We start from the raw sequence: 20,236 nt of genomic DNA, 5'->3' as shown, positions 1-20,236 counted from the left end.
AACTTCCTTAAAGGCGGGAACTCTGTTGAAGTTTAAAACTATTGGATCTGCCCAGAGCCACTCTGGATCTACCATAACCAATCGCTAACGTTTGGTCGTGACGTATGTATTCACAAACTAGCGTTCTCAGCCACTCCCTCTGTTCGCTGATCGGACCGGTTAAAATTTGACCGGAGAAAAACAGAAAATATACCGCAATCCCAGACGGAGTACAGAAGGAAAAGGAAAATTTAGCGGAAGTATGTAGGAGGGCGGAGCCAGGCTAGGTATTCAGTAAGTCTGCATGAGGAAAACGTGAAATTTTTATGATTATTTGCAGAGAACTCAACCGATATGGGTCTGAAGTCTTGCTGCCAGATTTGGCATCATTGACATTAAACAAGTGAAAGCTACAAATGAGGGGAGATTAACGATAATGGCTTTTGATTATATAAAAAAACGTTGTTTCTATCGTACGGCTTCAGAAAACAATGCACAACTGCTTTTTTGACGTTTTTTAAACCGCCATTCACTCATCTCTTTGCGCTTCAACAGAGGAAATAAAGTCGTACGGGTTTAGAACAACATGAGGGTGATTTTTATTTTTGCGTGAATTGCACAGTTTACGTGCTGAAAATCAGGATGAGCACCACTCCTCGCAACCCAAAATACATCAATACTGTATAAATTAGGTTAATGTCTTACAAAGAGCAAACCAACGTCAAAACGGTCAAGAACCGAAACCGAGCATTTCCTGGCCGTTTTGATTTGATCCTGCGTTTTGAAAAGAAATACAATATTTACATGTAGGACCGACTCCACCCGCTCAATTAATGCTTATGTAAAAATACATAAACAGTTACCTAGAGTGTTTTCTACATTGAAGGTACGAAAGAACTTTCCTCACTAAAATGAGATGGAACATTAACGGATAAAGAGACGGAAACGTAAAATTGTCGTAGTCCTTGTGAGGTCCAGCAGAGCCCCCTCTGATCATAATGGGGGTAGACTGACCCAGGCGAGAAGGGGGGAAAGGTGAAAGGCCGTCGGATATCAAAGATAAGGAGGTTTAGGCGAAAGGCTGGCGGAAAGGAGGGGATTATTTGGTTAGAAATGGCCGTGACCCTCCTGTTGACCTCGATGACCTCCTGAACCGTGCCTCTTGTGCTTTCTGCGCTCGTGGTGGGACTTGTGGTGGTGGCGTCTGTAGCGGTGAGATCTCCGTGCTGAGAATACAAGAAAAGAATCAAGTGTGAATGAATCTGCCCATTCGGTTCTTGATATTGACATTTAGCTAATAAAGTCTGGACACTCACACTTTGTACAGATAATCTTGGGTCGGTCCCATTTGCCGTTGGCACGACACTTGGTGGTGGGGATGTGGCGCTGGAGGAAACCATCACCGCACTGGTAACGCACCACAGAGTGTATGTCGTAGTGCGAACGCTTCCGACCAACCAGGAAAGCGTTGTCCACAGTGGGCGGAGCTCCACATAGTACTGCAAAAAAGACAATAATGTAGGATTACGAAAACATAATATATCTTGAATCAACATCAAATGAATCAACGTACTTTCATAATATATGTTCCTGGAAAATTTTCAGAAACATTACTTTCATGGTATGGCTGAAAAGCAATAAATGGTGGCTATATTATTTTGTTTAAATCAAATAAAAATAAATCAGAAAAAGCTCAAATCAAAGTGAATTTAGGCAATAGTATGAAAATGAATATTTATTTTGCATTTTCCTAAAGATTGCATTTAACAGTATTATTCAATTACAAAAAAAACTTTAAAAATTGTATTTTTAAAGCATAACTTTTAATGATCATTAGATGGAGGCAAAGCTAAAAATAAAATAAATACATCAAAAAAATTTAAAGAACATTTTAGTTATAAAATAAGAATAAAATAAAACAAATTAAACATATTAGTTATAAATAAACAATTAAAAAGGATTTTAATTAATAAAAAAATAATAATAAATAATAAAAAATATATATTTGTGCTGGAGGTATGATGACAACACAACATTACAATGTACAGTATGAAAATTAATTTTATCTCGAAATTTGCTTAATATTACATTTAACAGTGTTATTAAATAAGTGTTTTTAAAGCTTAACTTTTAAAAATCATTAGATGGAGGCAAAGCTAAAAATAAAATAAAATTGAAAGAACACTTTTAGTATAAAATTTGAATAAAATAAAACACATTAAACATATTAATTATAAATAAAAAAAATTAAACTCATAAGTATTTAGAATTAATAAATTATAAATAATTACATATAATAAATTAATATAATAAAAATGTATTTATAATATAAAAATAATATAAAGTGATGCATCCATAGTCCATGCTGTCATTGTAAATTATTCATTGTGAATCTTATTGCAAATAGTACAAAATATAGTAATAAAAAACTATAAAATGTATTTCCCTAGACACCTGTCACATACATTTCCTGATAAGCTCCCACCAAACATTTTTAACTGAATACTAGTTTAACTGCCACTTTAGAGGTAAAATGGGTTACAACTGAGGTTTGTATGTTCAAGATTTATATCATGACAAATCAGAGGTGGAATAGGAAAAAAAGAACTCTCTTCCCTGCTGTAATCTGATTCAACCCTAAAGCACCACAGCGAAGTGACATAGGCATCAGTGCCTCACGGTGACATTAAACAGATTTAAAGAGCTGGTTTCTCTACAGTTCCTTATACTTTCATTAGGTGGCGCCCTCGGAGTTAAACCTCAGTGTGTATCGCTTGACCAAAGATGCAAGCAGCTGCAAGTTGGCCTGTTATTTTGTAGCAGTGGGCCAGTAAACACCACAGGGAACCAATCAGGGCGCAGGCACAAACAATTAGCCTGCGGTATACAGCCCTACATATTCATACTCTGAACAGCTATAATCCAAGGCTGCCCACTATAATCACCTCAGCTTGTTCATTTGGAGGGAAACATCATGAAGCTGACCTGCGATTTGAGTGTTTAATGTCTTCACTCTGGCAGACTTTATGGCCTTGGCACTCTATTTTTTTTCCTTTTCACGTAAGATTTTCTTTATCAAATGCTCCAGAGCAAGTCGTGCCATTAACCTTCCTGAATCAAATCAATTCTGGCAAGGAACTGCAGGTTATCTGTAGCTCAGTACGGCCAGGAATTGCCAGCTAATCAGTGACGGTATGAGCTGGAATTGATCTGGGAAGTCAGCGGCTGGTTGTAAGCTTGATGAGTTTTGTTGTATGCCTTTTTCAGGTGGGGGGTTTCTTTGTCTGGAAAGAAAGCGGTGTGACCTTCTAGCTTGAGGACAGCAGGCAAATGTCACACTTAAAAAAACTCACTCCGGCACTAAGCAACCGTCCTCGATCCACACAAGCCCAACTCCGATTCAGCAATAAATCATAAATAAATAATAGACCATAAAATCAATACTCAATTCTGGACACACCGTACACTCAGATACAGTGGAAAAAATTTTTTTTGGACAACTAAGCCATGCTTAAAATGTATGAATGTCATTGAATTATATATTTTCACTGAGAAGACAAAGGTAGAAAACATTTTTAAAAATATATAAAATATTGTAGGGTCAAACTTGTAGGGTCAAAAACAAATATCTAAATAAAAAAAACATATATAATATAATGTCATTAAGTATATTATGTATATATAATTTATAATACAAATTGTATTGTTTTAATACATGATAAAACATTTTTATATATTAGGCTATATATATATATATATATATATATATATATATATATATATATACTTAACTATCACAATGTACGAAAAAAAATTAAATTGACTACAAAAGAATCAGTGATTAATATTTAATTATATATACTGTTACAGCCTGGGCAAAAATTATGTCCACACAATTTGGCAAGTTTCATTGCTTTATCACAAATAAAACAATTGACTCCAAGGACATTGCTATATGCTTATAAAATCTTTAACACATCTTGAATAATATTTGAAAAAAAGGGTGAAGATTGACCTTATATGTAATGCAACTGCATCCACACATTAAATAAATAAATGTGTGTACAAGTAAAATAATAAATAAATACTTTTGAACTAATATCTTAAATTCGCCTATACTTTTGAATTATGCTATATGCTGCAGGCATTTGAAGTGATTGACAGTCTCACCTTTGTGTTCAACCACAAGTTGAAGCATTTTTACAGATGAAAAAGGAAAGTGGTTTATATCATATTGACCAGCCCGAGCAGAATGCCCAAGGATGCATCACACCCGAGGATGCATCACACCTCATTCATCCAAATATCAAAACTGGCAGGGAAAAGTCAAGGTGATTCAATAACACAGACATAGATAGGGGTTCTTCGACTGAGTCAGCATCACACTGGGACTTGTGCTGAACACTTTGGATTCAGGCATCTTTACCTCCAGCCAAATCTGTAGCTCAGCATAAAAACTATTACAACAAGAGAGAAGCAAACTGGCAGTAGGTCTGCTTAAAGCACATATCTCATGAGTTAATACCACGCATTGCTTCTCAACACTCTTCTTAAGGGATTCTATTATTGTATTAAGGCTTCGCCGGAGGGATTGCATGATCAATAGTGGTGACAGTTTGAATGATAGAATGACTGGGGGAGGGCTGATGGACAAAAAGGGACAGCGAGGCAGGTGGTGGGGGTGGTTGAAAATGTTTCCCAGGTGGTCTTGCAAATGACAGCTGGCTGATCTGTGTATGTGTGCCAGCAATATGACTGTTTGCTCAAAATTGAACAAGCACACCATCGATTAAAATCAGTGGCTACTGCCCAGAGTAACCCCTGTGCACACCATTACAATAACCATGCTAATATGTGTATTTGAAGATTTTCTGAGAACTTATTAGCTTTCGTCCATCCATTTGCCTTAGCAAGATTAAAAGAGACAATTTGGGTTCACAAGGGCCAACCGGAGAACAGGTCCATCAGAGGACGCATCTCAGGAGTCCCAGACTACGGCGGACCAGCTCTGGATAGCCAATTAGACTCGTTTAATTTAAATATGTATTTTAAATGCAATATTTTATTTGATTGTGGATTTCAGTTAAATATTTAGTTTAAATATATAGATATTTAAGTTAAACATTTAATCTAAAATCTGATTGAGGTCCTAATACCCAATTTATGGTGTTGTTTTTGGAGATTTTTCACTAGCAAGTTTTTATCAAGTGCTAAGTAAGCCTACCACAGCTCAAACACATTTTTAATAATGAATTGAGTGTTAAATTATGGAATGGAGGTCAGAATTTCAATTGGAAGTGAGAAACGTGTTTTTTCTTGGCTCTCCAGAGCAGGTCCATCATGGTCTGGAGCTCTTGAGAGGGATTCTCTGATGGACCTGTTCTCCGGTTGGCCCTCGTGAACCAGAGGTGCCTCTTTAAATCTAGCTAGGGCAGACGGACCCGATGGATTCCACACCCTCAGTCTGTTTCATATGCAAATGACAAGATAAAACAAGTCTAATGAGTCCATAGTGGTGTGGGTGAAGCAGATTGCATAAGAGCAAGACAGCTAAAAGTGACTGAAGAGAACCAGTCATGTCCGTCATGTCATGATCGAGGCTTTGAACAGCTGCACTCCTGAGGACCCACCATCACATAATCAGAACAAAATGACTGACAGTTATTACTGAGGTCCTTGTCTGATGGCGAAAGACGTGAGAGGAATTGGTGAAGGAGGAACTGCTGAAAATAAAGCTGAACAAACTGACATAAAATAAGATGTGGATGGGAATGAATTTGGAATATGGGACTTTGTTACAGAAATAGTTCCCCAAAAAAATTCTGTCATCATTTACTTACCCTCATGTTGTTCCAAACCAGTATGAGTGTGTAGCACACACACAAATATATATCTTAAAGAATGATGGTAACCAGACAGTTTCGGTTTCCATTGACTTCCATTGTATTTTTGAAACAGTTTGGTTACCAGCCTTCTTTAAAATATCTTCTCTGATGTTCCACAGAACAAAGAAAGTCACACAGGTTTGGAATGACATGAGGGTGAGTAAATATTGAAATAATTTTTATTTTTGGGAGAGCTATCCCTTAAAGCTTTCAAGCTTTAGATGATGAGGAGAGAAGCGCGATATTCTCTCTTCGTCATCTCACTAACACGCCAGTGGGCGGGGTCAAAGTTGCAATGATGAAGTAGGCGTTGATCTTCTGCAGAGGCGGTCTTTCACAGATAGGCACATCCCACAACGAGTCATTCGCTGGGCTTGCTTACAATAAAAGCTGTTTTTAGACTAACAAGGACGTTTTCAGTTCTGAAAATTATATTCTTATAGTATGATGACATCTTATACGTCAAAAGGATGTAAAAAAGGACACAAAAGCATGTAAAAGTGTCATAAAAGTGGTTAATATGACTATATTTCTATAACTACATTTTAAGTCTTCCGAAGACTTGATAAAATCTGCAAATCATTCTTTTATGTCATATATTTTCAATGAATCGTTGATCTGTTTCACAAAACCAGTCTGAATAAAGTCAAATGGGTTCTGGGTTCTGAATGAGAGAATTATCCCTTTAAAGAAGCAGGATGGATTTAAATCTTCATGAGGAACATCTCATGAAGAACATGAAGATGTGTGAATTAAGTTAACAAAAGGAGGTCAGCAATGAGGAAACAGTACAGTGAGGTGTAAAGCAAGGCGGTACAATATTTGTCCTCTTTTCCAAAACCTCCACACTCTCTCTCTCTCTCTCTCTCTCTCTCTCTCACGCTCACCTGTGCCTTTCTTGCAGATGTAGGGCAGGTTGTAGTTGCAGGGCACATCGTTCCATTTGCCGTTCTCATGGGCGATCATCACCACGCAGTCCTCTCCGCCCGCAAAGAAATTATCCGGCTGGTTCTCCCTCCAGTTCTCATATTGCTGGAGGAGGAACGGGGATATTTCAGGGCTAAATCCAATCCCATGGCTTTACTAGGTATTTAGTGTACCTTCTTACATATCTGTTGCATTACAAATGGGGTTTTACATCTAATGGGTCTGGTATAATATATTATATAACTTTTGGTACCTATATGGCTTGAAAACTTTAAAGAGAGACTTGTGCTTCCATTTGTCCAATCTATCTGATCATACAGTCTATAAGTGATTATTTGTGCTGTATGTTCTGATATTTGTATTCTGATACAATTTGTCTATTTTAAATATATGAATAAAAATAAATATAGCAAATTTGATTTATTTTATGTATTTTGTGCTAGTCTCACCAGATCCATGTTATCGGTCCACTGGAAGTCGTCTTCCACCATCCTGTCATTCAGACCAATCCATGTGTTCTCATGGCTCATTCCTGTTTTAAAAGAACAAACATTTCAAATTATTATTTAAAAAAATAAAATATTAATATATTACTATACTTTAAATTATGGAACGGAGTTCAGGATTTCAATTGGAAGTGAAAAAACATGTTTTACCGACTCTCCAGAGCAATTCTGTCATGCTCTGGGCCCCTTGAGAGGGATTCTCTAATAGACCTGTTCTCCGGTTGACCCTTGTGAACCCGAGGTGTCTCTTTAAATCTAGCTAGGGCAGATGGACCCGATGGATTCCATAGCCTCAGTCTGCTTCATATGCAAATGACCAAATGTAACAAGTCTAATGTTTTAAAAGCATAACACATTTCACATTATTATTGTTTCTATTAAAAACATTCTATTTTCTGCATTCATTTAGAAGTTTTTATATTCTGGGACAACAGCACATATTTTAAACACTTCTTTCCACACATATTTAATGGAACGACTTAAATTTATACCATGTATAACCAACAACCTGGAAGACCACTAAAAAACAGGTTAATACCAGGTGTAAATAGGGTCTTAGTGTCATAAAATGCAGTGGTAATGCTTCCCCTTTAAGCTGTAGTCTGCTTTATGTCTCTTACAGGGCCACTGGGAGCCAAGTGAAGGTGTTATCACAATCACAATTCAAGCTCAAGCCAGAAGACATCAGATCGTCCCCAAGATGCATTTATGAGGATTTTTTTTTTTTGGTCGGGGTGTAATGGAATTTCAATCATGGTGTTACTGATTAACATCATTACAGGGCCCATTAATCTTCCTAATGGCTGTGCCCCCTTTATTGCAGAGGTGGAGATGTCCATTTTCAAGGCGATTAAACACACTTTTTGGTGAGCGCTGTGGCTCTGTGAGCAGACAGCATGCTGTGAGAGGCCACAGTGAGTGTCATTACGCTGGAATTTGGCTCGACGAGGGGCAGTAGACATAATGCAATCTGTGCCGTGCGGGAGGTCAGCAGTCCTGTCTCTTATCTTAGTTATGTGGCTAGCTATTAATGAATCTAGGCTATGCAAATGGTTTTAGTCAAAGCTAATTGGGTAAAACAAACACAGTTTAGCCAGAGTTACCGACTGTTTTATAACCTATAAAAACAGGGTTCCACAAAATACAGAATTAAAGAATGGGTTTCCTTTCAAATCAGGTGTGAATTTTTTAATGGATTTTCCCATAGGGATTTACGAAGAGAACCACAACATTATAAACTTTGATTTGAAAAAAGTATTTGAAAACCTGACAAAAAGACAAAGGTTCAACACTGTGTACTTAAGAGCGAATAAGGGAAAGAACAACATATCCGGTGTTAAACATGATTATTTAAAAATATGAGTTGAATTAATGTGGGCTGACGGCTTCAACAAAAGCATATCAATTAACAATCTTGCAGTCCACAGTAGGTCTGCCTGACTTTAATGATTTATTATTAAAAACCAATTCCCCTATGGAGAAAATGATTGGAATTTTTAGTTCTGGAACCCGACTGTTGCATTCTGTTGATAGAAATTCAATAGGTTATGCAATTCTAAGAAATTAAGTTTTCTTTTGCCTAGCTGTGGAATGTTTGGGCTAGTCATTTGCAATTGATTTTAGAAGGATCTAGTGATGAAAGCATTTGATTGGACAAAAAGGTTTACTCCAGGATGAGAAATCAAAATTTTGGTACATTTTCCTATAAAAAAGAAATATACTACTGTTCAAATGTTTGGGGTTGGTAAGACATTATTAAATAAATGAATGAATTCTTTTATTAATCAAGGATACATTAAATTAATCAAAAGCGACAGTAAAGACATTAATAATGTTTAAAAAAAATTATATTTCAAATAAATACCGTTCTTTTGAACTTTTTATTCATCAAAGAAACCTGGAAAAAAGCATCACTGTTTCCACAAAAACAGGAATAAATTACATTTTAAAATGTATTATTATCATCAGTTATTTTAAATAAGATAAAATAATATTTGACAATATTACAGTTTTTACTGTATTTTTGATTAAATCAATGCATTCTTGGTAAGTCTTCTTTTGAGCGGTAGTGTAAAGGTGTATTTTTAGAAGTACACTAGCATATTGAGCCTGCAGAACTTTATTTGTGCATTTGTTTACATTGAGCAGATACTGACCATTAATGAAGTCCTGCTCTTGTGTGGAGTGGATACTGGCCAGGTGACCGCTGTGCTCTCTGCATTCCTTCTCAGCGTCCTCCCATGTGTGTCTACGGGTGAAGTACCTGTAGCAGTGGCCATGAAACTTCCTCCAGCTGTGCTCGCAACCCTCAGTATCTGCGTTGAGAGAGAAAGAGAGAGTGAGGTGCAGAAAAGAGTAGGAGGCATTAGCGAAAATGCTACTAGTTAGCATTAAGCATTTTCCATCCTAATTAGCATAACACTGTGAGTGAAAGTTTAACGGCGTGAAAGATTAGCATGAATTTGGTTTGTCGTGGTGTATAAAAAGACCTTTCAGCTATAATCTCACACAAAGCTACATGCTAGCCAACTTTAGCACTCAACTTTAGCTCCTCTGAAGTGACACATCCATGCGTTTTATTCGCTTCTCTTTGTTGTGTCACTCTAATCCATGGCTGTGAGCGTAAGCAGTTTAGCATTAGCAAAAACATGTCTTAATCTATTCAAATGAAAACAATCTAGAGAAATGTCTTCTGCTGCTAAGTTCAACGGCTAATTAAGCCCTGTCACATCCTTGTCAGAACTGTCTCTTTCTAACCCTACGGGACTCTACCGCATCTGGACACATGACAGAAACAGAAAATCACATAACAGAAAATCTGTACTTTTCTGAGCGTGTGTGACTTTGTACATTTGTGTATGTGTTTGAGGGTGAAGGTTTTAGCCGTCCCAGACTCCCCATTACATGAAGCTCCAGGCACTTTGCTGCCTTTTTTACTCCTAGCAAATTCAAAGCGACATTGGTAAATTGGCTGCTGCAAATTGGCCCGTATGGGCCTCTGTTTAGCATGCAGATGGGGGTGAGAGCTGCCTGATCGCGGGGTAGAGGAAGAGAATGTACCACAAAAGTATTTAAGGCACCACGACCACTGCAGTCGCCATGGGTCTACGTGTCCGAAATGTTAACTCCAAATGTCAATCACATTACTTCCTTATTGTCTTCTGATCAGAATGAAAATGTAACCATAATTTGTTTTCTCCATTACACATACTATCCTGGTTGGTGCTGGTAAACCAAAATAGGTTTCTTTTGGTAATGCTGGTTAAAGTAGTCAATTCGACGCTGCAAATCAATGTCAATGTGTCCAAAATTTACACTCACAAGACCAAATGTGAGTAACAATCAAATTAGCTAAAAAAACCTACCAAAAATCTTTAAATTATTCATGTAATTTTTAAGGTTTTTATATCATGTGGTGACATACATGAAATATTCTTCACATTACATCACCAAAATGAAAATATTAGTAACAAAATTACTATTTTTTTTCTTCATATTTTTATGACATTAGCATTTTACCAAAACGCTGTTTGGTATATGGTGCTGTCAATGCTTTGGTCAAATATTATAAAATATACAACATACAAAAATGTAATATTCTCAATTAATTTGCCACTGGCAATACATTTTGGATCCTGTTTAGGCATAATCCTGAAAGGATTGCTGTTTGCTAAAACAACCTTTTCATTTTGCCATTTCTTGTTTGCATTCCCTGAATACCACAAATTCAAGAGATACAGAGCTAATCTTCGAGGGCAGTCCCATTTAACCTGAGTCAGAGGGATCTAGCCTGAAGCTAACCTGAAAGAAAATACTGCCAGAACAAAAGATTCTCTCTCATACGTTTTGGCATTCAAGTGGCTTTCTGTTCTCTAGGGAGAAAAACAGACTGGCTGCTCTTTCATTGCTGCTGAGGCTGGAACCGAGACAACACTCAAGTTTCCCAAAGGAGGATGAACAGTGTTAGCTAATCTATAAAGCAAGAGATAATCTGTAATGTAACAATAATTCTCAACTGGTGGGTCGCAGGTCTGATAGGGTTGAGAATATCAGGGGAAAAACAATGCTAAATGTGAATTTAAATGCGTTTCTTGCTGTGTATCAAAGTTATGTCAACTGTGAGAATGAAAATAGATAGCAGTAAGTTGTGCATTGCAATTTGATCAGTCCAAGAGACCGAAACCACCCTGCGTACAAGCTTCCGGATCCATTCAGGACTGTTGACAGTGTATTGTAATACAGTGGGAATGCGTCCAAATTGGTGCACTCCAGCTGAGCCTGCTCTCTTATCTCCAGTCGCAGGAAGAATAGAGATGCTGGGGGCATTACAAGTCACCGTTGGCATACCTTGGCACCTGGCTCGGATTGGGAATGGGCGGTTGTCACCAGTCCTCCACCTGAAAGCCTTCACCCCAAAGCCTAGTGGGAGTTGCAATCCTTTGAAGAAAGCAGCCTGACGGTGTTCAAAGCAAATTATATTGCTCACGGCAGACTTTGCTTTATATCCTGCGCTCATTAAACCAGTCCTACAGCAAATATTTGCAAAAAGAGACCTGTGGAAGAGCGGCCGAGCGGAGTCCTTGTTCCTTTGTTTTTTCTTCTAGAGGATCAACTGGTGAACCAAAAATGGGTTGCAGGTCTGATAGAGTCGAGAATGACAGGGAAAAAATGCCAAATGTTGATGTAAATGCTGTTGATGTAAGGCTGTGCAAAAAGCAAAGCAAAGCAAAACAAATAGGTAAAAAAAAAAAAAAACACTCAGACTATATTAACGGTCATAAACTGAGAAATCAAATTTTCCTTGAGATTTTGACATACAAGATGTCATCATACTATAAGAATATCTTGCAAGTTTCAGAACTGAAAACTTCCTTGTTAGTCCAAAAACAGCTTTTATTGTAACCAAGCCCAGAGAACGACTCGTTGTGGAATGTCGAAACCAACACCTACTTCATCATTGCAACGTTGGCTCCGCCCACTGGCGTGTTAGTGAGATGACAAGGAGAGACGAATGGACTAAAAATAACATTAACTTCCAAAGGATCCTAATGCTAGGAATGTGGTTATTTATTTTCAACAATGTGAATGTCTCAATTCAGCATTATTTATTTTTATTCTGTACATTTTACTGTGGATTCTTTGGTAAATCAGTCGCAATTTCGGCACAGACTTTGCAAATGAAGAGAAACACTTCACATTGTTTCTCTGAAGCCCCGTTCACACCGCCAGCGATGATGTCGCTGCATGTCGCCAGCACCAGAGATTCATGTCGCTAGTGGGCGTTCCCACTACGGGTTGCCTATAAACGTCATTAGCAGATCACCCTCGTCCTTCCATGCATCATTTTTTTTAAATGTGTCTCTGTATATACACAGAGACATCGTAAAGAACAGGGAAATTGCTAACAGCTAAAATCAACTTCTCCTCCATCTTGACACAACACCCCAGTAGCTGTATAGCAGACGGATCAAGTGCACTCCACTGACTTCACTCCTATAGGTTGTCGCTCGCGAAAATCGCTTCTCATTTGCATAAAGTTGAAATTTCTGAACTTTTTTCGCGTGTCTTGCGTCGCTTGACACACTCACATTCTGTCGCCAATGGTCACTGTCGCTCGTGTCGCCGGAAGTCGCCAGCGCTCCATTGAAGTGAATGGGATCGTGTCGCTTTGTCGCTGCGTGTCGCTGGCGGTGTGAATGGGGCTTTAGTAGGATTAAAATCATTTAAACTGTGATGAAATTATACATAGAAAGCGATCTAAGAATGCTCCCTTAACATTTGCTGGAGCTTTCAATCAAACAGCGCAAGTTTATCAGTGACTAAGTTCTGGATTCCCTGCAAAACTCCTGTAATCAACGAATCTCGTATTTACTTTGTGTTTGCACTGTTAGTTATGATGAAAACATTCGTTAATGTGCAGAAATCGAGCTGCAATGATGAGATCACTGCATTCATGCACTCAACATCTCTGTAATCGGCTACAATGCTCATCACTGCAACCTTTCATGCCACAATCTACATATAATGCCATAGATCCTTGAGGGCTGTACGAGAGAGTTGCACGTGTATACTTAAGGCCTGTTCACACCAATGATGATAACTATAAAGATAACTATATTAGCATCCACACCAGTGGACGATATCACTTGATTTATTCTAAGCGCATGCTTTAAATGCTTGAGCTTGTTACAGCAGGATGGATTCTGATTGGCTGTCTATGTTTTTTATCGTTCATCAGCTGTTTAAAATCATTCTGAAAATGATTCCAACGATATCGTTTCTCTATATCATTATTTTTATAGCTGTGGTGTGAAATCTGCTATTCTTTTATATTGAGAACAATTTTTAGAACTATATCTTTATCTTTATAGTTATCGTCCTTGGTGTGAACGGGCCTTTAGTCATTTCATATGCAAAGATTCTAGCCAATCACAGCAGTGGGCGTTTACACTGAAGTCTCACAGCAGACACGCCCCTTAAAACAGAGTGTTCAGAGCAGAGGGCTAAATCGGGGTAGGAAAAATGAATGTAAAAATCATACTAACATTATAAGTGCACCCTGGGAAACATAAAACAATGCATCATAACTCCTTTAAAGAGATGCTGTGGAGCTGCTTGCCAACAGAGCTGTGCACATTGCTTCTCCAGCCACTGTCCTGTTACTTTAAGGCAAAAATAAATAACAGTAAATAAATAAATATTATACAGAGCCTCTTTGAGAGATACTAGCTAGCCGTCTCGGACATTTATAGTTTATCTAGAGCTCCTTTCGAGCGTGTCACACTGACGGTCGGCACGTTTTCATGATTAATGCACGGCAAGTGTATGAGCAGCAGTTAAAAATAAAAAAGGGCAAGTGCTTCCAACTGAGTGATTGGGTCATTTATTCCCATCACAATGTGATATTTTAGTGCTGTGTTTTCAACACCCCTGATGATGAAGCATTTGGGGGGTTGATTTTCAGGTGAGGGCATTTTCATGGAACATGTTTTTGCTCTTTGTGAGAATGGAGGTCGTAAACAAGGTGTAAGTCGACACAAGAAACAATAGTGAAGATAACTGTCTCAGCCACCTCATTCTGTCTTGGATGATGTAGTCAAGATCATCTGAGAGCAAGGAGCAATAAGTGCACTTTCACAGATGTGAAAGTGATGGAGTGAGAGCGGAGGGGCGAATGCTGGAACAAGGGTCGACAAACACGTTGCCATTTGAGTTCATGTACAGACACCATCTGTAACAGTGAGAAAAAAACGCTGCCAGGGAGATGCATGCTTATAGCCTCAAAGGTACGGGCTGTTGGCGCACTTGATTTAAAGGGGCTGGCGCTTGTTAAAGCTGATGCGAGCCGAAAGCACTCGGGTTTCATGCACTCACACTCACAGCCACAAGGTGCATCAGCTTGGTTTATTGAGAGCAATTACAGGCCGTCTGCGGGGAGCCCATTATGACGCTTGGCTTTACGGCTCTGCAACTAGTATAGGATTCATCCAGAATCTGATTTAGGATTTCCTAAACTCAGAAAAATGAACATTAAATGTAAAGCACATAAAATGAGTCAAGCCATAAAAAAACGGTCTTGATGAACTCATACTGCACAACTACAGTATGAATATCTTTGAATTTCAGTTCATTTTAATTCTACTTAAGGCACTGTCAATCCAAGGCTGAATGGCACACAACTCTTAATAAAACTTAGTATAATGAATGTAAAATACCCTTTGGGACATCATGAGCAGTTTTTATATGGCCTTAAAGGGATAGTTCACCCAAAAATGAAAATTACCCCATGATTTACTCACCCTCAAGCAATCCTAGGTGTATACAACGTTCTTCTTCCAGACGAATATAATCAGAGTTATATTTAAAAATATCCTGGCTCTTCCATGCATTATAATGGCAGTAAATGGCAACCCAAGACCAAAAAAGTGCATCCATCCTTTATAAAAGTAATCCATACAGCTCTGGGGGATTAATGAAGTCCTTCTTAAGAGAAACAATGGGTTTTTTAAGAAAAATATCCATACTTAAAACTTTTTAAAGTAAAAAATATCTAGCTTCCGGCGGTCCACCTTCCGTATTGAACTTACAGAGAAAGTGTAACGCCTCTCACAGTTCTACATCCGTCATCGTCGCACCAGTTCCGCTTTTCCCGTAAATTGAATATGGAAGGCAGTCCGCCGGAAGCTAGATATTTTACTTTATAATGTGTTAAATATGGATATTTTACTTACAGAAACCCATCGATTCGCTTCAGAAGGCCTTTATTGGCTTGAGGGTGAGTAAATCATGGGGTAATTTTCATTTTTGGGTGAACTATCCCTTTTAAGTTTGAAAAACCCCTTTAAGACTCGTAGGAACCCTGAAATGCCAGCATTGCTGTGATCAAACCACCAGTAACTTGCATCAACCCGCCTGGAAATTCAAGCTGGTCTTTGCCACAGAGAGGCGTTCAGAGTGCAAAATCTATTCACCAAACTAAGTTTGGGGAATTCTGTGCACGTTTAGTGCCAAACTTTTACAATTGCTTTGCTCAAAAAAAAAAAAAAAAAGACTAGGAAAGTAGCCAAGTTCTAGGAAAGTCTTCCTATCATGTTTTCCTCTTTTTCCAGCTGCCTCAGTAACACTAACACTCTGCAGCATTCATTCATCATATTCCCCCTAACAGGAGGGAGAAATTTTTCACTGGCTCACAGCCCTGATTGGCAACCTTAAAAAAAGAAAATCCTCACGCTGTGGCTCTCTGATGCATGAAGACTGAACTTGATGAATACTTGATTCTTCCCCCGGAGTGTGTCTGCCACAGATTATTAGGAAGTGTATCGACGTGGACCTATGCCAAAAAACTCTCCAGAACAACTAAACAATGTTGATTATTTAATCTAAATCAGTGATTTTCAATCCTGATTATTCAGCGTTTTTCAATCCTAGTCTTGGGGACCCACCGCTCTGCAGGTTTGGTATGTCTCCCTTATTTAACACACGTTATTCAGGTCATCAGCTCAATAGGTGAGACCTCTATGAACTGAACTGAGCGTGTTAGATTAGAAAGACATAGAAAATGTGCAGAGCGGTGGGTCCCCAGGACTAGGATTGAAAACCACTGAATAATACTAGTCTAATACTAGTGACTTTAGACATTTTGGAATGATTCAAAATCCACCCTACAAACTCAAACTACAAACTAACATGCAATAGCTGCTAATGAATTTGAATATGACCTCATAAATCTCATTAATATGCTTTAGCTACTGTACCTTTAACTTCCTGCTTGCATATATGGGATATGCAAAATAACAGCAAGTGTCTTCTGATTTGCTAAATAATCCAACCATTGAAGACATATACAAATATATAATTATTAAATATACTATACTTAAAGGGGTAGTTCACCCAAAAGCGAAAATGTTATGGTTTTCTGCTTACCCCTAAGGCATCCAAGATGTAGGTGTCCTTGTTTCTTCAGTAGAACACAAATGAAGATTTTTAACTCCAACCGTTGCTGTGTGTCCCTCATATAATGCTTGTCAATGGAGTCTAATTCTATTAGAGTAAAAATAAATGGACAGACAACTTCAAATTAAACCCTGCGGCTCGTGGCGACACATTGATGTCTTAAGACACGAAACGATCGGTTTCTGAGAGAAACCGAACGGTATTTATGCAATTAATTTCACCTCATATCAGACGAACGCTTCAGCTCTCCAGACTGCCATCACTTCCCGTGAGTGAGGTCAAAATTCCGGCCGGGTCATAGATATATACATAGATACCTCATTAGTGCCTGCGTGGATCATGGCGTGGATCGCTCAAATGAGGATCTACGTATACATATCTATGACCCGGCCGGAATTTTGACCTCACCTACAGGAAGTGATGGCAGTCTGGAGAGCTGAAGCATTCGTCTGATATGAGGTGAAATTAATTGCCTAAATACCGTTCGGTTTCTCTCAGAAATCGATCGTTTCATGTCTTAAGACATCAATGTGTCGTCACGAGCCGCAAGGTTTAATTTGAAGTTGTCTGTACATGTTTTTTTTACTCTAATAGAATTAGACTCCATTGACAAGCATTCTATGAGTGACACACAGCAACGGTTGGAGTTAAAAATCTTCATTTGTGTTCTACTGAAGAAACGAAGACACCTACATCTTGGATGCCATAGGGGTAAGCAGAAAAACATAAAATTTTCATTTTTGGGTGAACTATCCCTTTAAGATTACATGGGTTTATAAATAAGTTGGGGTGTTCCCTTTCGTTCAGTCACTACGACGTAACGTTAGTGACTAACGAATGGGGGTTTCGCTTAGAAGCCTATCAACTTCGAGTTTAGAGAAAACGCCCAATGGCGTGCCAATGCCATGGGGCATGCGGAATTTGCATACGTAACTCCGCCTCACCGCGTGAGTATATAAGGAAGTACGTGGCAATATCGCATTATGTTCTGCTTTCGGAGCCAAGAGTACCTACCTCTTCACTCCTACAGCCTTCTGAGACTCTGTCAGCTTCTTCGAGACGAGCAGCTTTCCAGTCGGTGTTGGTGTGACGGCGCGTTCCAGTGATCGCATACTTCCTGCCTGCTGATCTGCGCAGTGGTCCGTTTGACAGCTGGTGTGTGTTTCCCTGGGCGCTTCGGCATCGACTGCGAGGCTTTCCTCTCACAAAAAGAGCTTGCGCGTGGCACGTCTTTTTCAAGACGGCTCGCCCGTGCACTTCCGGGTGCGATCGATTTTCCGCTGCTGTCTGTGGACGCATTCACTGCTCGAGCGTGTTTGGGCTTCAGCACGTTCGGGCAGTGTTTGCGGATGTGTCACGTTTCCATTGCGGGGGCGTGACCATCGCGATGTCGCGGTCGAGACTCAATGATCTCCGTGAGGAGAGAGAGTCCCCTCTGCCACACCCCAATCTACCGTCCCCGAGTGAGATGGTACTTTGGCTGGTGGCCAGGGTGACCTGAGGGCGGTGCTGTGGTATTAAGAACCCCGACGTTCATTCCTCGGGCCACGCCCCCCTCTTATACATCGCTTCCGTGAGTGTTGGATTGAATCTACGGCCCGTCTCTGACGCCCCGTTCGTTCGGTTCACGCTCCGGATAGCAGTGAGATGTCGATCGCCGCATCCCAAGGTGGGCTGGAGTCCTTTGGGGATGACGATTAGGTTGTGCTCCGCCTCCGGGTGTGTTAGCACTGCCTGATCTGACCTAAAGTTGACAGCCATGTTATCTCGGGCAGCCACGGGTCTCGCGCTGGTGTGGAACTCCGCCCAGTCGCGGGTGCTCGTGGTTGCGCGATTGGTTTTTGGGGGCGGCACCCGACAGCTGTTGGGCCCCGCCCCCAATGCCTTTCGCTCCCGAGGTGCATGAGGAGATCACGCGGTCCCGGAAGTCCCCGTGCTTCCCGTGACCGTTTGGTGGCCTCCTCCGCCTTCTCTGCCCTTGATGGGGCCGCGGCCTTGGGTACACTGGGGCCCCCTCCCCCCCACTGTTGAACTCTCTGTTGCGCACTACGGTGTCCACAGAGGGCTTTGACGTGGCGTGGTGTGGCTGTCCTAAGCACCCCCCCCAAAGCCTGTGGGCTCGTCTACTTCGGTGGCGTGGTCCCGCAGAGCTACGGGCAGGCCGCCGCCCCTTTGCACATGCACAAGGGTGGAGCCGACCCAGGGCTCTTCATTGAGCTGCGTGCCGCAACTGACCCCGCCCCCGGGCGGTGAAGGTGGCCACACGCTCCCTGGGTCGGGCGATGTCCACAGCTGTGGTCCGGGAGAACACCGGGCCTTACCTGGTGATGTGGAGGACGTTGAGCGGGCCCGCCTCCTCAACTCACCCATATCCCAGGCTGGCCTCTTCGGCGGCGCGGCTGAGAACTGCGCCCAACAGTTCTCGGCCGCCCCAGAGCAGACTGAGGCTGTAACACGTACTGCCCCGGCGGCCAGCTGCTGCACCAGCCGCCGGCCCAGTCGCCTCAGTCCGCTCGCCGCCGAGGGCGCCCTCCCTCTTCCCGCCCGGCCCCAGCAGCAGCCTTCACCTGGGCCACGCCGTGGAGGTGGTTGAGGATGTCGCCCAGTCCGCTCCCCAGACTGGTTAAATGCCAGGATGGAGGTGGACAACTCAGAGATGGGTTCCAGTTCTTCCCAGGGGATGGTAGCAGGGCCTCTCCTTCCCCCGGTGGAGGGCCGGGGGAAAATCCTTCCGCTGCTGGCCCCCGGGCTAGCAGCGCTTGGGAAGAACTCATGTTCCTGTCTCTGAGCACCCAGAGACCGGTGATGACAGTGCGCGCCACCCTCGGGTCTCGCCACTCGCATCCCTCTCTGTCGCCAGCCCCCTGGCAGAGCAGACCCCAGTGGAACGCGAGTCCTTCCCTGGTCTCCTCTGTCAGGGCGCAGCCGTTAACCGTGCTCCGACCCCGGGACGCCCAACAGCCTCCCTTGTCCGCGCCGGTAACGCTGCCTCGCTGCCCCACCCAGGGTACGTCTGTCGTCCGTATGACCCCGTTGGTGCAGTCTCTGGAAGCCTGGCTTCAGCTTCCGGGGCTGTCCCGCTGGGTTGCCCGGACCGTCAGGCTCGGCTACGCGATTCAGTTCGCGCAGGCTCCTCCCCGTTACTGGGGAGTCCGCTATACCGTGACCGGGGCCCATGCCCCCGTCATGCGTGCGGAGATTGCCACTCTACTGGCGAAGGGTGCGATCGAGCCTGTCCCTCCAGCCGAAATGAGGTCGGGGTTCTACAGCCCCTACTTCATTGTACCCAAGAAAACCGGTGGGTTACGACCAATCCTGGACCTTCGCATCTTGAACCGATCCCTTCACCGGCTTCCGTTCAAGATGTTGACTGCGAAACGCCTTTTCGAATGCGTTCGTCCGTACGATTGGTTTGCAGCGATCGACCTGAAGGACGCCTACTTCCATGTCTCCATCCTTCCTCGACACAGACCGTTCCTACGGTTT

The 20,236-nt window shown here is 41.3% G+C and overlaps 1 protein-coding gene across 1 annotated transcript in view; it reads right to left on the bottom strand.

Moving 5' to 3' along the window:
- Nucleotides 1–1,086: 1,086 nt before the first annotated feature.
- Nucleotides 1,087–20,236, bottom strand: part of ncanb (neurocan b) — a gene marked incomplete at both ends in the record, with an annotated part of 135,038 nt that continues 115,888 nt past the window's right edge. Inside the window, 5 exons of the mRNA XM_079807022.1 lie at nucleotides 1,087–1,205; nucleotides 1,296–1,478; nucleotides 6,752–6,896; nucleotides 7,241–7,323; nucleotides 9,454–9,612. Coding sequence (XP_079663148.1) covers nucleotides 1,087–1,205; nucleotides 1,296–1,478; nucleotides 6,752–6,896; nucleotides 7,241–7,323; nucleotides 9,454–9,612 — 689 coding nt within the window. The remainder of the gene's footprint in view (nucleotides 1,206–1,295; nucleotides 1,479–6,751; nucleotides 6,897–7,240; nucleotides 7,324–9,453; nucleotides 9,613–20,236) is intronic.

The sequence above is a fragment of the Gobio gobio genome, assembly GCF_949357685.1.
Source record: "Gobio gobio genome assembly, chromosome: 24".
Taxonomy (NCBI): Eukaryota; Metazoa; Chordata; class Actinopteri; order Cypriniformes; family Gobionidae; genus Gobio; species Gobio gobio.
The sequence above is the reverse complement of the archived record's forward strand: the minus strand, read 5'-3'. Positions and strand labels throughout refer to the sequence as shown.